General features: G+C 39.8%; 1 protein-coding gene across 2 annotated transcripts; it reads left to right on the top strand.

Moving 5' to 3' along the window:
- The first annotated feature begins 1,807 nt into the window (after positions 1–1,807).
- LOC137047706 (4-galactosyl-N-acetylglucosaminide 3-alpha-L-fucosyltransferase 9-like) lies at positions 1,808–11,426 on the top strand. 2 transcript variants are annotated; one of them, XM_067425539.1, is made up of 2 exons: positions 1,808–2,029; positions 9,871–11,426. In XM_067425539.1, exon 2 carries the CDS (start codon positions 9,881–9,883, stop codon positions 10,958–10,960), a length of 1,080 nt encoding a protein of 359 aa, XP_067281640.1. In that variant the 5' UTR covers positions 1,808–2,029; positions 9,871–9,880; the 3' UTR covers positions 10,961–11,426. The 2 variants fall into 2 exon arrangements, with proteins under 2 accessions (XP_067281640.1, XP_067281641.1); XM_067425540.1 differs by lacking the exon at positions 1,808–2,029 and adding an exon at positions 4,933–5,090.
- Positions 11,427–18,316: the final 6,890 nt, after the last annotated feature.

The raw sequence follows: 18,316 nt of genomic DNA, 5'->3' as shown, positions 1-18,316 counted from the left end.
TATTTAAATAAACTGAGCAAACAACTAGAATTTTTTTGTGAGTGTATAGTGTTGATATACGGCAACTAGTAACCCCTCGAAAGCAGGACTCGAACCCGGGTCTGCCGGCGAAAGAATCAGATGCTCTATAAAAAAATATTGTTGGTTTAACTTAAAAAAGTAAGTAATCTGGTTGCCTTAAAATTGAGTTTATTGAAATAAAAAATTTGATACAATGAAATAAATTTGTTTAATAAATAGAAACTCAAAATATTATTGTATCTGAACTACATAAAAATGTGATAAATCATTAAAATGGCACAATTTGGCTGCGTCATCAGAAATAAAACACACAATTACCCAATATGCTTCTTAATTTTTTAAAAATATTCTAATAATATTTGAATAAAGTTTGTCAATTCTCAAAAATGTTCATTGTATTAACTAAAAATGTTAATTTCAGTGAACTCAAAATTTTAAGGGAACTAGGTAACCTTTTAAAAAAAAAATTTTTTTTACATTGTAACAAGGAGGCTAAAGGCTGCAACCCCTAGAGTCAGTCACTAGAGCGTCCCTTGAGGTCAGAGGAGTGAGGTTTATTCGCACAGCAGCTACGAGCTGGCTTCTGTTACACTGGCATGTGTAGAGTGTTAAATCATGTGTGTTACATGTGCTTTAGGTTAAACCCCGCTCACTCCATACACACTGTGGATGAATTTAACTAATAAAACATATAGGCTATTATCAGTTGAACCTATGTTTACTTTCTTCACGGCAGAGCTGGACAAACTACACAACTTCATTACTTGAGTAAAAGTAAAAGTACTGCTGGTCAAATATTACTCCGTTACAAGTGAAAGTTATCAGAAGTATTTGTTTTCAAAAGTATTTAAGTATCAAAAGTAAATGTCCTTCTTTATGTCGCCGCATTATTGTATTATAGTTGTATAAATGCACATTATGCCATCATGGTTTAAGCCAGTCAGTGACGCTCCATCTGACACACTAGCAGACGACTAACTTAAACTCATTTAAATACTTGTAGAAAAGTTACAAAGCTCTTTATAAAGCTGCTGTCACTTTAAGGCCGAATGCACGGATCCAATACACTGATACACATCTGATATTCTCACACTGTTCACCTTCACTGAAGACAGAATCAACTTTGTTTATGTGAATACTCCACTAAATGAGCATTTGGACATCCGTCTTCTTCCATTTTGCTCTAAACTATAAATCAGTGTTTAATAAATGCTGTGAAATCATTGAACTTCACGAGACTCTACAAGAGTGATTCCTGAAAGGCTTTCTGCAAAAACCCAAACACCTTTAAAAGAAGAAAAAAATCATCACTGACTTTCAAAGCTGCGACAGAAACGACTTTCCACTTCGAGGACCTTGATAGAAATGTAGTGGAGTAAAGAGGACGATATTTGTCTTTCAGATGGAGTGAAGTTAAAGTCAGAAGTTTACAGAAAAAATAATACTCCAGTAAAGCACAGAGACTCAAACAGTGAACTTCAGTACAGGACTCGAGTACATGAGCTGAGGGACTGTCCAGCTCTGAGTCACAGACACAGATGAAAATAAAATGACTATAATTTTTGGCCTTCAAAATCTTAAAAATACTCATGCAGATCAGAGAAATAAAAAATTCTCCCCGAATCTCCTAACTACTTAAAATGTGGGACTTTTAGGGACCTAAGGTTCCCTGTTTTAAACCATTTTCACAATAATGTTTTAAGGAGATAAAAATGGTACTTATCAAACTTGATTGGTATTGCAATAAAATTATATCACATTATTTTAGCCATTAAAGTTTTGGGTGTTTTTTTCTTGGAGTGGTTTGGTCTCGCTTTTGGGCTGGAAACTGCTGACCCAATCTGGCAACCCCGCCGGTAAATCATTCAGACGTCATTTCTCACCTGCGCAGGTTACCTATGACTCACTGAACAATGCACATGTTTTAATGTACTTCTGGAAACTTGTGACCGTATGGGAGTCAGAAAGCGCTTCAAAGCTGAAGAGATTACCTGGAAGATCAGCACAGGTGAGTCTTTAACATTGCTTTACGTTTGATGGAGTAACTCTCATTGAAGGACCTTTTGATATATTTCAGACAAGAACAAAACTCAAGCTACTTTGAATTCATATCAGAGTTTAATGGGATAATCAAAAAAAAGTAAATGTTCAATATTGATTTAAGTTGGTGTATTGTTAGGATATAAGTTGAAACTATTTATAATGGTCAATTACGGTCTTTTTAAAATGCTGTGTCAAGTAAAAACTACAGTAAGTTAATAAGTATTCATCCCCCAGTGTCATTTGTGTCAAATTTAGAATATTTTACAAGGTAAAGCGTGCAAGAAATCCTCTTATAAACACAAACACAAAACTCTTGTATTCAAATGATCAGCTTTGAATAAAAACCTTCCCTCGATCAAACTGTATTTTCCTTTAAACGAGCAGAAATTAAGTCATTCAAAGGGATATTTAGGAAAGCACCAATCCCAGAAAGCATACATGGCCATTTCAAAGTCAATAAACGCGTGGAAATCTTTATTGCCCAACCTTTGGACCTTAATAATTCAACAAAACCCTGTTTAAAGCTGTGCACACACTGTGTAAATACAGGCGTTTCCTTCTCTTCATCTCATTAGGGGTGGGGGATATGACCCAAAGGCTTCATGATAGAGATATCACAAAGTAGTTGAGATTTAAGGTTAAGGTTAAGACAACACAGTTTTAGATAATGGAGATTTCACAATTCTGCACACAATTTTTAAAATCACAGAAAAAAAACGAAAGTTAATTTATTGAAGACAAAACAAAATACAACAGGACAACTAAATACAACAGGACAAATATATAAATGTAATAAAACGTGCTTCAAGTTTTCCAGACAGTTAATATACACAGATTCTTATTCAGTCATGAGCAGTGAGTGATTTTCAGTTTTTCACTGATTGATATCAAGGGTTAGTTCACCCAAAAATTAAAATCCCCCCACGATTTACTCTCCCTCAGGTCATCCTAGGTGTGTATGATATTCATCTTTCAGGGACAATCGGTTATATTAAAAAAAATTCCCGGCTCTTCTAAGCTTTATAATAGCAGTGAATAGCGTTTAAATTTTGATGTCCATAAAAGTGCATTAATCCATCATCATAAAAGAGCATCTATCCCTCATTAAAGTGCATCTATCCATCATAAAAGAGCATCTATCCATCATAAAAGAGCATCTATCCATCATCATAAAAGTGCATCTGTCCATCATAAAAGTGCATCTATCCATCATAAAAGTGCATCTATCCATCATAAAAGAGCATCTATCCATCATAAAAGTGCATCTATCCATCATAAAAGTGCATCTATCCATCATAAAAGTGCATCTATCCATCATAAAAGAGCATCTATCCATCATAAAAGAGCATCTATCCATCATAAAAGTGCATCTATCCATCATAAAAGAGCATCTATCCATCATAAAAGTGCATTAATCCATCATCATAAAAGAGCATATGACGGATAGATGCACTTTTATGATGGATAGATGCACTTTTATGATGGACAGATGCACTTTTATGACGGATAGATGCACTTTTATGATGGATAGATGCACTTTTATGACGGATAGATGCACTTTTATGACGGATAGATGCACTTTTATGATGGATAGATGCACTTTTATGATGGATAGATGCACTTTTATGACGGATAGATGCACTTTTATGATGGATAGATGCACTTTTATGATGGATAGATGCACTTTTATGACGGATAGATGCAATTTTATGATGGACAGATGCACTTTTATGACGGATAGATGCACTTTTATGATGGACAGATGCACTTTTATGATGGACAGATGCACTTTTATGATGGATAGATGCACTTTTATGACGGATAGATGCACTTTTATGATGGATAGATGCACTTTTATGACGGATAGATGCACTTTTATGATGGATAGATGCACTTTTATGACGGATAGATGCACTTTTATGATGGATAGATGCACTTTTATGACGGATAGATGCACTTTTATGATGGATAGATGCACTTTTATGACGGATAGATGCACTTTTATGATGGACAGATGCACTTTTATGACGGATAGATGCACTTTTATGATGGACAGATGCACTTTTATGACGGATAGATGCACTTTTATGATGGACAGATGCACTTTTATGACGGATAGATGCACTTTTATGATGGATAGATGCACTTTTATGATGGATAGATGCACTTTTATGATGGATAGATGCACTTTTATGATGGATAGATGCACTTTTATGACGGATAGATGCACTTTTATGATGGATAGATGCACTTTTATGACGGATAGATGCACTTTTATGATGGATAGATGCACTTTTATGACGGATAGATGCACTTTTATGATGGATAGATGCACTTTTATGGACTTCAAAAATAAAAACTAATAACTGCCATTATAAAACTTGGAAGAGCCAGGATATTTTTTTAATATAACTCTGATTGTGTGTGTCATACACACCTAGTATGACCTGGGGGAGAGTAAATCATGGGTTCATTTTCATTTTTGGGTGAACTATCCCATTAATGACAAAAACAGCATCAGCAATATTAGGCTGCTGAATACACATTCGATTTTCTCTCAGCTGCTCATGATTTGAGAAATCACATTTCCCTTGATATTTTGACATGCAAGAGGTCATTGAGAGCGTGCCATGGCAGGAAAAAAATTATTAAGCTTGATAATATTTACCCTTCACTTTCTGTGTAACCACTTCCGTGACTTCAAGGCTGACCAGCTCAGTGCTCCACCACTGCAGTGAAATAACTGGATCCAGGACGGCTGCTTTTAGGTAGAAGATTTTTTTTTTGTCATGGATGCTTGTAAACTTCTGACCAGGCTGCTTAAAAGGGTCATGAAGTGATAGGGTTAGGGTTAGGGGTTAGGTCATCTTAATATAAGAATATCCTATACGTTTCGGCGCTGAAAAATTCCTTGTTAGTCAAATCGAGCGACCAAGCAATAAACCTGCCGTTGAACATTACACAATAGTGTGCAGTGAATGCAGGATGCGATTAAAATAAGACTCTGTGCCTTCCGGATCACTTATGTGAGTAAAACATGTTTTCATATGTGATAGTACTGCATTGTTACAGATCGTTTGATAGATTGATTACGTGTATGTGTCTAAGTGATCTTAACTTTCACGCTGTCACAGGCTTTGTATTTGAGGTGTTGTTGGTTCATTGTCCTGTGATTCAGGTTCACACTTCGACATGTATGGGCCAGGGCTCGTAAAGCTCAACGTCCTGGGGCTAATGTGTTTTCCATTCAGGATACTAAATACTATCACCAGCCTGTGATATCGTCACTATCTTAAATAGTAAAATAATATTTATTTCTTGATGTGCATTGTTCATTCTCTTGACTTGACATTTGAAGTAAAAATACAGTCGCAGAAGTTTTGAATGAACTTGGCTTGTGTGTGTGTGTGTCAGTGATTCATGGTTATATTCACCGATCGGCCGGGCCAAGTAATAAAAAATAACATTCCAATGAATCGCGGGTGGATGAGAGATAAATCACTGACTACGTTTACATGGACAGCAGTAATCTAATTATTGACCTTATTCTAAATAAGACAATATTATGATTAAGGTGTTTACATGAGTTGCTTTTAGAGTACTCTGTTCATGTTCCCGTTTTACATGTGATAGAACATAGATTGATTATGGCACGTCATTACGTCCCCATGCCACGCTGTTCTCCAACATCCAATCATGGCGTGACTTTGGCAGGTCTGTTAATTTTATGGGCTCAGGAAACCCGCTGTAACTTCACCTGCTGGTGTTGCTGTTGGACAGTGTTACTTTACATTAAGAAGTATAAAAAAACATGCGTTTTTATGTTTTATATACATTTACGTTGATTTATTTTTGTAATATTATGTATTGTCTCTTTCTGTTTCTTTGAAGAGACACTGCCCCTCTTTCCTCCTTATTGACAGCCTACATTTATAATAATAGCTTTGATTAATGATGAAAAAGGTTTAAAAATCGTGGATTGGATTGTTTTTCCTGCCGTCGAGCCACAGGCGTTCACTGAATGACCCATCTGGTTCGCGATTACAGATACAAACTTATTGTATTTTACTTTTACAATGAGCATAATAATTACAACAAAAATAAAAATATAGAGAGAGGACGCAGTGTTCAGAATGAACAGTCAAGTAAAACACACACCTTTCACGACATTTCAGACTGACAGTTCCGTAAAAGATAAACAGGACTTTTCTGCCATTTGTTACTGGTTTGTAGACGTTGTTAAATTAATTATAATTCCAATTCTGTTTTATTGGCCACAATATTATCGATGATTGTTGAGAGGGACACTTTTGATTAATTTTCAAAAAGGGCAGAGGCTCGAACCCACAAAGCCTCCCCTCTGCACTTCCCTGGTGAGCGTAACGTTATGTGTCCTGTCACAAAATGCGGCGAAATCTCCGACACGACGTTAATAGTTAGATTAAGGTGTGTACATGTCTGTAATGCTCTCCAATAATGGAGATTTTTAAGAATGTACAAATCACACAAGCCTTATTAGTTGACCTCAGACAACCATTCCCCCCTAGCCTAGAAATCTAGACACACCCTAGCGGCAGCAAATTTAATCTGCCCGCAAGTGTCGTCTAGGAACTCTCAATACCCTTCTGAGCTGTATTCCTCACAATCTGGACGGGCCAATAACGTCGTGTATAGAGTCGGCGGGCGTGGCCACAATGACGACGGCCAAGTTGCGTTTGCGTGCTTCTAGTAAACTCAGAAACTGGTGAACGGCGGCGGTCTTTCGAATCAGCTTTGACCGTGACTCTGGAAGACTTGGAGTTCAGCTTTTCTCTGAGAAAAGAACAAAGAACGGCACTGAAGTCATTCTGAAGAAGGGAAGATGTGTTCGGAGTTTAGCCGACCGGATTCGGAAACTGAGTTCAGAGAGGGCTGAGTCCGAGTCAAGACTGAGTTCAGAGAGGGCTGAGTCCAAGTCCAGACTGAGTTCAGAGAGGGCTGAGTCCGAGTCGAGTCTGAGTTCAGAAAGGGCTGAGTCCGAGTTGAGACTGAGTTCAGAGAGGGCTGAGTCCGAGTCGAGACTGAGTTCAGAGAGGGCTGAGTCCGAGTCGAGACTGAGTTCAGAAAGGGCTGAGTCCGAGTCAAGACCGAGTTCAGAGAGGGCTGAGTCCGAGTCGAGTCTGAGTTCAGAGAGGGCTGAGTCCGAGTCTAGACTAAGTTCAGAGAGGGCTGAGTCCGAGTCGAGACTGAGTTCAGAAAGGGCTGAGTCCGAGTCAAGACCGAGTTCAGAGAGGGCTGAGTCCGAGTCAAGACTGAGTTCAGAAAGGGCCGAGTCCGAGTTGAGACTGAGTTCAGAGAGGGCTGAGTCCGAGTCAAGACTGAGCTCAGAGAGGGCTGAGTCCGAGTCGAGTCTGAGTTCAGAGAGGGCTGAGTCCGAGTCAAGACTGAGTTCAGAGAGGGCTGAGTCCGAGTTGAGACTGAGTTCAGAGAGGACTGAGTCCGAGTCAAGACTGAGTTCAGAGAGGGCTGAGTCCGAGTCAAGACCGAGATCAGAGAGGGCTGAGTCCGAGTCAAGACTGAGTTCAGAGAGGGCTGAGTCCGAGTCAAGACTGAGTTCAGAGGGCTGAGTCCAAGTCAAGACTGAGTTCAGAGAGGGCTGAGTCAGAGTCAAGACTGAGTTCAGAAAGGGCTGAGTGCAAGTCAAGACTGAGTTCAGAAAGGGCTGAGTCCAAGTCAAGACTGAGTTCAGAGGGCTGAGTCCGAGTCAAGACTGAGTTCAGAAAGGGCTGAGTCCAAGTCAAGACTGAGTTCAGAGAGGGCTGAGTCCGAGTCAAGACTGAGTTCAGAGAGGGCTGAGTCCGAGTCAAGACTGAGTTCAGAAAGGGCTGAGTCCAAGTCAAGACTGAGTTCAGAGAGGGCTGAGTCCGAGTCAAGACTGAGTTCAGAGAGGGCTGAGTCCGAGTCAAGACCGAGATCAGAGAGGGTTGAGTCCGAGTCGAGTCTGAGTTCAGAGAGGGCTGAGTCCAAGTCAAGACTGAGTTCAGAGAGGGATGAGTCCGAGTCGAGACTGAGTTCAGAGAGGGCTGAGTCCAAGTCAAGACTGAGTTCAGAGAGGGCTGAGTCCAAGTCAAGACTGAGTTCAGAGAGGGCTGAGTCCAAGTCAAGACTGAGTTCAGAGAGGACTGAGTCCGAGTCGAGACTGAGTTCAGAGAGGGCTGAGTCCGAGTCGAGACTGAGTTCAGAGAGGGCTGAGTCAGAGTCGAGACTGAGTTCAGAAAGGGCTGAGTCCGAGTCAAGACTGAGTTCAGAGAGGGCTGAGTCCAAGTCAAGACTGAGGTCAGAGAGGGCTGAGTCCGAGTCAAGACTGAGTTCAGAGAGGGCTGAGTCCGAGTTGAGACTGAGTTCAGAGAGGGCTGAGTCCGAGTCAAGACTGAGTTCAGAAAGGGCTGAGTCCGAGTCAAGACTGAGTTCAGAGAGGGCTGAGTCCGAGTCAAGACTGAGTTCAGAGAGGGCTGAGTCCGAGTCAAGACTGAGTTCAGAGAGGGCTGAGTCCGAGTCAAGACTGAGTTCAGAGAGGGCTGAGTCCGAGTCAAGACTGAGTTCAGAGAGGGCTGAGTCCGAGTCAAGACTGAGTTCAGAGAGGGCTGAGTCCGAGTCAAGACTGAGTTCAGAGAGGGCTGAGTCCGAGTCGAGTCTGAGTTCAGAGAGGGCTGAGTCCGAGTCGAGTCTGAGTTCAGAGAGGGCTGAGTCCGAGTCAAGACTGAGTTCAGAGAGGGCTGAGTCCGAGTCAAGACCGAGTTCAGAGAGGGCTGAGTCCGAGTCAAGACCGAGTTCAGAGAGGGCTGAGTCAGAGTCAAGACTGAGTTCAGAGAGGGCTGAGTCCGAGTCAAGACTGAGTTCAGAGAGGGCTGAGTCAGAGTCAAGACTGAGTTCAGAGAGGGCTGAGTCCGAGTCAAGACTGAGTTCAGAGAGGGCTGAGTCCGAGTCAAGACTGAGTTCAGAGAGGGCTGAGTCCGAGTCAAGACCGAGTTCAGAGAGGGCTGAGTCCGAGTCGAGACTGAGTTCAGAGAGGGCTGAGTCCGAGTCAAGACTGAGTTCAGAGAGGGCTGAGTCCGAGTCAAGACCGAGTTCAGAGAGGGCTGAGTCCGAGTCAAGACCGAGTTCAGAGAGGGCTGAGTCCGAGTCGAGTCTGAGTTCAGAGAGGGCTGAGTCCGAGTCAAGACTGAGTTCAGAGAGGGCTGAGTCCGAGTCGAGACCGAGTTCAGAGAGGGCTGAGTCCGAGTCAAGACTGAGTTCAGAGAGGGCTGAGTACGAGTCGAGACTGAGTTCAGAGAGGGCTGAGTCGAGTCTGAGTTCAGAGAGGGCTGAGTCCGAGTCGAGACTGAGTTCAGAGAGGGCTGAGTCCGAGTCAAGACTGAGTTCAGAGAGGGCTGAGTCCGAGTCAAGACCGAGCTCAGAGAGGGCTGAGTCCGAGTCAAGACCGAGTTCAGAGAGGGCTGAGTCCGAGTCGAGACTGAGTTCAGAGAGGGCTGAGTCCGAGTCGAGACTGAGTTCAGAGAGGGCTGAGTCCGAGTCGAGACTGAGTTCAGAGAGGGCTGAGTCCGAGTCGAGACTGAGTTCAGAGAGGGCTGAGTCTTGGCTACCCCATGTATAAAGTCTAGTGCTGTTGGTTGCCATTGAAGTCCATTATTTGGAGTAAATCCTGGAATGTTTTCCTAAATAAACGTAATTTAGAAAAAAATACATGAACATCTGGGATGAGATGGGGGTTATTAAATTATCAGGACATTTTCATTTTGAAGTGAACTAATCCTTCTCTCTTCACAGATGGTCAAAGATGGAGCCCCAAAACTCCTCCAGATGCCGTCAGAACTTCCTCATCGCAGTGGCTTTGATTACGTGTTTCTCAGCAATATTCTACATTTACTACAAGCCGACTGTCAACTGGCTGAACTGTCCATCCGTTCCCATACATGACATCAGCAGGAACATCACAGAACTGGCTTCATCGGGAGAGGATCCTGACACCATTCTCCTGATCTGGATCTGGCCGTTTGGGTTAAAGTTTGATTTAGAAAGCTGTGGTTCATTGTACGGGATGCATGGCTGCCGCTTGACAGACGACAGGAGTCAGTTTCACAGAGCACATGGCGTTTTATTTCATCACAGAGACATCCATTGGGACTTATCCAACATGCCGAAACTGCCACGACCGCCACACCAGAAATGGGTCTGGATGAACATGGAATCTCCCACTAACTCACCGAATACAAATGTAAAAGACCTGTTTAATCTGACCACGACTTACAGACGAGATTCAGATATCATGGTCCCGTACGGCCGAATCTTGGAGAACACTGGTGGAGAAAAACACAATGAAATCCCACAGAAGAATAAACTTGTTTGCTGGATTGTGAGCAACTGGAACTCGGCCCACAAGCGTTCAGAATACTATTCAGAGTTACAGAAACACATCAGAATAGAAACCTACGGAAATCACTTCGGCAAATACATTAGCAATCAAGAGTATTTAGATGTGGTTTCAAGCTGCAAATTCTTTCTGTCCTTTGAGAACTCCATCCATAAAGACTACATTACAGAAAAACTCTTCAACCCTCTCTCTCTCGGCACTGTTCCCGTGGTCATCGGCCCATCCCGAAAGAACTATGAGGAATTCGTACCAGGAAGTGCCTTTATCCATGTGGATGACTTCAACTCCCCTGAAAAACTAGCTGAGCATCTTAAGGTTCTGGATAAAAACGAGGATTTGTACAGGCAGTACTTCAGCTGGAGGGAACATTTTGTAGCAAGACGAGCCCCCTTTGGTCTTGAGCACGCCTGTCTGGCTTGCGATCATATCAGAAGAAACAAGAACTACAGAGTTGTTAAAGATCTCAACAGCTGGTTCTGGGGTTAAAGGATTTTAACAACAGTAGATGCCATATTTTCATTCACCCCAATAGCAGTTACCCAGAAAGGGCAGACACCCATTGAAGTAATGCCTTACAAGAATTTATTGGTTGATAAGATCTGCGTTTGCACTAGGCCTCATTGCATCATGTTTACATTTGCTCAGTTATTTTTTATGGTATATCTCCCTCAGCCTTTTTTTAAATTCAGGGTTTTTGCAGCTTTCAATGAATGAAATGTAAGACTTTTTAAGATCATTATGCATGCATTTTAATGCCTATTTAACAAAGTATGAAGGAGATTTGAATGTATTCAACTAAGTACTAAATGCAGTATTCTCGAACTAGATCTTGTGGAACATACACTTACCGTACACTTATTAGATAAACTAATAATACACTGAAATATCTGAAACGATACGATACTCAGCTTCTACAGTATCAATACTGAAATATCTGAAACGATACGATACTCAGCTTCTACAGTATCGATACTGAAATATCTGAAACGATACGATACTCAGCTTCTACAGTATCAATACTGAAATATCTGAAACGATACGATACTCAGCTTCTATTGTATCGATACTGAAATATCTGAAACGATACGATACTCTGCTCCTACAGCATCGATACTGAAATATCTGAAACGATACGATACTCAGCTTCTATTGTATCGATACTGAAATATCTGAAACGATACGATACTCAGCTTCTATTGTATCGATACTGAAATATCTGAAACGATACTCAGCTTCTACAGTATTGTAAGGCTGGAAAAACCTAGTAGATGCCGAAATGTCTAATCGCTCTGAGAAAACTTAGGAAATTAGCATCTGAACTCATTCATACAGTTAGCGTCTCTGTCCGAGACAACATCACACTGAGTGAACCATCTATGAATGACACTAATTTACATGCCTTTCCTTTCACATGAAACTTCCCCCAAACTCCTGCTCCCACAAACTTCACCTGAAGAGATCACCTGAAATGCACCAGAAATCTCTCTGTTACAATGTCAATCCTCACAGCACAGTATTATATGTGTTTGATATCATTTGAAATGTCTCAGTGCGACTGGTACAAATATCTCAACTCCACAGAAGTAAACTAGAACATCATAAATGTTTTAAGAGTTTAAATATATATATATATATATATATATATATATATATATATATATATATATATATATATATATATATATATATATATATATATATTTATATATTATATCTTTTCTTGGTGTATGGTGGGTGTGGCTTTCAGCCATTTGGCCTCTCTTCTTCTCAAGTCTATAGGACTTGATTAATGCAAATTCCTATTGTGAACTGGTGTTTCCATTTGAAAGAGTTTCACATGGCTCTGGGTATACATCTGGTTCTGGGTGTTTAAGGAAATGTTGCACAGAGCTCAGGGCTCGATTCTGTAGTCAGGTCAGCCCGTAATGCTGGACGTTTCAAGATAGCCAGCATTATGTAGTTTTCAGAAGTCAGGTATACATTTCATTCTTTACTTCAGAGCATTTGATGTTATATGGATTAGGCTACCTTTGAATTGATTGTGTAATTGGCTTTATACATTTACCTGACTGTTAATAAATTGTTACACTTTGATTGATTCTGACTTGCTCTGGAATTATTCAGGTTACGAACGGGCATAATTTCATCAAAGGGTTTAATGGAATAATTAAATGTGTACGTAAACTATTAAATATAAATGACCAAATAACCAAATGGCATTCTAACCTAAATTCTAAATTATGATTAAGAAGAATTGGAACAAAATCCTTTATGCCCAACTGAAAACATAGAACGCGCAGCAACCTTCACCCGCCATCGCTGGCCTCCATTGGGACGATTTGGTCGTACTTACAGTATCAATACTGAAATATCTGAAACAATACGATACTCAGCTTCTACAGTATCGATACTGAAATATCTGAAACGATACGATACTCAGCTTCTACAGTATCGATACTGAAATATCTGAAACGATACGATACTCAGCTTCAACAGTATCGATACTGAAATATATGAAGCGATACGATACTCAGCTTCAACAGTATCGATACTGAAATATCTGAAACGATACGATACTCAGCTTCAACAGTGTCGATACTAAAAATATCTGAAACAATACTCAGCTTCTACAATGTCGATACTGAAATATCTGAAACGATACGATACTCTGCTCCTACAGTATCGATACTGAAATATCTGAAACGATACGATACTCTGCTCCTACAGTATCGATACTGAAATATCAGAAACGAGACGATACTCAGCTTCTACAGTATCGATACTGAAATATCTATAACGATACGATACTCTGCTCCTACAGTATCAATACTTAAATATCTGAAATGTTACGATACTCTAATCTTACAGTATCGATACTGGAATATCTATAACGATACGATACTCTGCTCCTACAGTATTGATACTGAAATATCTGAAACAATACGATACTCTGCTCCTACAGTATTGATACTGAAATATCTGAAACGATACGATACTCTGCTCCTACAGTATCGATACTGAAATATCAGAAACGAGACGATACTCAGCTTCTACAGTATCGATACTGAAATATCTATAACGATACGATACTCTGCTCCTACAGTATCGATACTGAAATATCTGAAACAATACGATACTCTGCTCCTACAGTATCGATACTGAAATATCTGAAACAATACGATACTCTGCTCCTACAGTATCGATACTGAAATATCTGAAACAATATGATACTCTGCTCCTACAGTATCGATACTGAAATATCTATAACGATACGATACTCTGCTCCTACAGCATCGATACTGAAATATCTGAAACGATACGATACTCTGCTCCTACAGTATCGATACTGAAATATCTGAAACAATACGATACTCTGGTCCTACAGTATCGATACTGAAATATCTGAAACAATACGATACTCTGGTCCTACAGTATCGATACTGAAATATCTGAAACGATACGATACTCTGCTCCTACAGTATCGATACTGAAATATCTGAAATGTTACGATACTCTGCTCCTACAGTATCGATACTGAAATATCTGAAATGTTACGATACTCTGCTCCTACAGTATCGATACTGAAATATCTGAAATGTTACGATACTCTGCTCCTACAGTATCGATACTGAAATATCTGAAATGTTACGATACTCTGCTCCTACAGTATCGATACTGAAATATCTGAAACAATACGATACTCTGCTCCTACAGTATCGATACTGAAATATCTAAAACAATACGATACTCTGCTCCTACAGTATCGATACTGAAATATCTGAAACGATACGATACTCTGCTCCTACAGTATCGATACTGAAATATCTGAAACGATACGATACTCAGTTCCTACAGTATCGATACTGAAATATCTGAAACGATACGATACTCAGTTCCTACAGTATCGATACTGAAATATCTGAAATGTTACGATACTCTAATCCTACAGTATCAATACTTAAATATCTGAAACGATACGATACTCTGCTCCTACAGTATCAATACCAGCTGACAGTGTTAGCGTTTGTGTGTGATCGGTCTGAATTTCCGGGATTGCACATAATTCTACGAATCCCTGCAGATTTTGCTTACATTTCGCACACACACACATACCGTAATAAAGTCACCTCTGGCTTACAAAACAAGTGCAAACATTTGCTTCCTTTTCCAGCTTTTTTATTGGTCAAATACACTCAAAAACATTCTCAGTGCAGAAGTTGAAGAGTATTAACGTAACCACAACTATAAACAGTTCAGGAAGAATGAGTAAAAGGAACAGTCCATGCATGCCTGTCTTAACGGGAAAGCAGTTTTTTATTATTCAAACTATAAAAAGACAAACGATCACAATGCTCTTGACTGATCAACGTGTGTAACTTTAATGGTTTCATCTCTAGGCCAATGTTATTTTAAATTTAATTACTTTCCTGTTTTTAACTGAATGTTAGACTTACCTGAAAAAATAAAGCAGCCTATTTAATTTGTATCTTTTATTCTATTGTATTTATTTGTGCTATTGTTTGTATCTATTTATTTGTTCTTATTTTATTACCATTTACTTGTCTTTTTAAATTCAATTTACCATTCAAAATCAAGCTTCCTTGTGCTGTGTGTAAGCTACTGCAACACAATGACCCCGTTGTAAAAAAATACATTGAGTAGTATATTTTTATGTTTTTAAAAAATACAAGAAACGAACCCTGGTGCGATTGCTCGGTTAGTGCGCTTCACATGGAGCAACGAGGAGGTAAAGTGCCTCATCAATATTTGGTCTGACGAGTATATTTCGAAAATGATAGAAAAACATGACTTTATACAGAAACTCTCACACACTCACTCTCACACTAATATGCTATAATACTCCATTGAAAACTCCATAGAAAAGCCAGAAACTAACCTTTATGTGCACAGTCCTATCTAATGGGTTAATAGTGCCACCTGGTTATCAGCTGTAAAAATGACACATTTTACCTCTTCCCAACAGGGAAAAACCATCAACAATCAAAAATGCATGAGTATGGTGTCATGGCTTTGCAATCAAAAAATGTGGTCATAATGAAAGTCAATGGGGCAAAAACAGCCACGAGGAGTAAATGAGGGAGAACATTTTTATCTGATGGTGCACAAAAACTAACAATGCAAAGCCAATGTTTTTTCTAATCTTTGACATGTCCGAGACTGATAAAAGGTTAAAAAAAATCTATTCCACAGTTACATTTTATATTGAAAATCTGTCATTTTGTGTTTTGTCCCCAAATCAATGACATCATTTATGAAATTGGCAATTAAAGAGTTAAAATCCTGATTTTTTTATTTAAACATTTAGTATTTTTGATCAGGACTGACGTCGATTAAAAAATGTATGCAAAACAATTTGAAAAAAATATTAATCTATTACAAATGAAGCAGCCAGAAGTACATTGTATGGCATCACAGGTGATTCCATGTGCACACTAACAACTTCTTCTTTGCTACTTTTAAGTATAGTCGAACAACATTAGATTGCCCCCTACAGGTTAATCAAGAACAGCTCACTATATCACAATAAGTGAGTACATTTGTATGAAAATAACTCACAAACATTTCAAACGTTTACTAATGTTACATGAAAGGAACATTCTCATATTTTTGGGGGGCAAGTTGCCGCGCAACCTTCCGAAAGTGGATTTAATCGATGTTTTAAAACCGGCTATCAGTATTTCTGTATTTAGACACAACAAATTGAAGGTTTAAAGCACAAAATATCTAATAACGGATAAATACTATGAAAATACTCACAGGAATAACCCGAATGAATCATCACTCACTCGAACTCTCGCCGGAAATTGTGTCCGCAAGACCCCCAGAGCGATTCTATTGGCTGAAAGAAATTTTAATAGGTAATCTGTTCAGAGCCTGATTACAATTCTTACACAATCGCGTTTTAATTTTTGCTGTTTAAATTGTGTTAAAATAGTCTTTAATGTCTTACAAATCATATGTTTCATTTACTAGTACTATATAACTGAAGCTATAAGTGCTTATATAAGTATATAAGATATATACAAGGATATCTCGTAAATAATATATTTATTTTGTGCACCTGTTCTGTATATTGATGTTTTTTTTTTTTAATTCTTTATTATTTACATTATAGGTACATTACGATGTCATGATTTTGTATTGGCACTTAGTTTTTAAGTCGAAATAATTCAGAACATGCTTTTGCTCCCATTAGCAATCAATTACATATTTCAAATAAATGTGTTGCGTGTGTATGTGTGTACTTAGTATGACAATGAACTCATAGTTATTTAACTCTTTTTTTTTTTTAAACTCATATTTTTAAACGATTGCTTGTCCAGAACTATGTATAACAACTTTTGATCAGGGATTTAAAACCGCTGGTACGGCTGACACGATTTCACCATAGACAGTAAAAGAAATGGACAAAGCTATCCCATAGACTTCAACGGCGGAAAATGAGGCCAATCAGAGGCACTCACTTCCTGATGGCTGAGCGAACTGCGCCGGCTCAGACTGAGCTTGACGACGTAGATGTGACGTGAGCCTCCTGTCTGACAGCTGTGAGTCTTCTAGTAGATGTGGAAAGCGAAATCTGAATCACGTTGTTTAAATATTTTCTCCCGTTGCTTTTGGCTCACTATGGGCTTCTCCCCATTCTTCCCCCTTGACTTTATCAGACTTTATGTCTCCACGTCCCCCCGACCGTCTCATAGACAGTAAAGATTGCCTGCGAGCGTCTCCTCAGGTCTATACGGTAATTTCTCAACTGTGCGACAGAGTCGCGTTGGTTTTGACGCAATCGTTAGCCTATTTTTACAAAAACAGCTTCTGCGGGGCGATAGTGTAAGATACAAGGTAATGGAGCCTTTTATACATTGTCGTGTTTCTTTAGAAATAAACAATGGACAAATGGAGTCTTTAAACGTCTCAGATGTAAAGTTATTCACTGTCAAAGTGACTCAAAAATGAATGGGAGTCAATGGGATGCTAACAGCAGGTGATGGCTTGATTAGCAATGGCCGCCCCTAGGGGTGGAACGCTTTCCGAGCGCTAGATTACCCCTTTGGATTAGCCTAGAAATCTAGACGCACCCTAGCGGCAGCAAATTTAATTTGCCCGCAAGTGTGGTCTAGCAACTCTCAATTCCTATCTGAGCTGTATTCCTCAGAATCTGGACGGCCCAATCACATCGTGTATAGAGTCGGTGGGCGGGGCCATAATGACGACGGCCGAGTTGCGTTTGCGTGCTTCTAGTAAACACAGAAACTGGCGAACGGCGGTCTTTCGAATCAGACCGCGACTCTGGAAGACTTGAGTTAAGCTTTTCTCTGAGAAAAGAACAAAGAACGGCACTGAAGTCATTCTGAAGAAGGGAAGATGTGTTCAGAGTTTAGCCGACCGGATACGGCGAATGTTTAATCTGTCAGCTCTGCTTCACCTTCGTTGCTCTGGTTGGTTGTAGCGCTATCCTATCGCGTGCAGAGGGAGTTTGACAGACAGCCGTTTATCCGCCCCTCAGATTGAGCCGTCAATGGAGAGTTTCCAGACCAAACATCTGGATGTGGGCTCTGGCTTGTCAGGCTACCTTTGGATTTCACGGGCAGACAGGATTTGTCCATGATACCGGGTCCAGATCAACGGTTACACTCATTAATATTAATTAAATCGTGTTTACGTTCCTTAAAGGGATAGTTCACCCCCCCCCCCCAAAAGAAATAAAAAAATAATCTGTCATCATTTACCCACCTAGCTCTTACTCACTCTCATGTTGATCCAAACCTGTATGAATATCTTTGTTCTACTGAAAACAAAGCAATATATTTTGCCACTTCGTTA

This window comes from Pseudorasbora parva, chromosome 19 (assembly GCF_024679245.1).
Source record: "Pseudorasbora parva isolate DD20220531a chromosome 19, ASM2467924v1, whole genome shotgun sequence".
Classification (NCBI taxonomy): domain Eukaryota; kingdom Metazoa; phylum Chordata; class Actinopteri; order Cypriniformes; family Gobionidae; genus Pseudorasbora; species Pseudorasbora parva.
The sequence above is the reverse complement of the archived record's forward strand: the minus strand, read 5'-3'. Positions and strand labels throughout refer to the sequence as shown.

Coding starts and splice junctions, on each gene's coding strand:
- LOC137047706 (XM_067425539.1), top strand. CDS start 9,881: ATGGAGCCCCAAAACTCCTCCAGATGCCGTCAGAACTTCCTCATCGCA.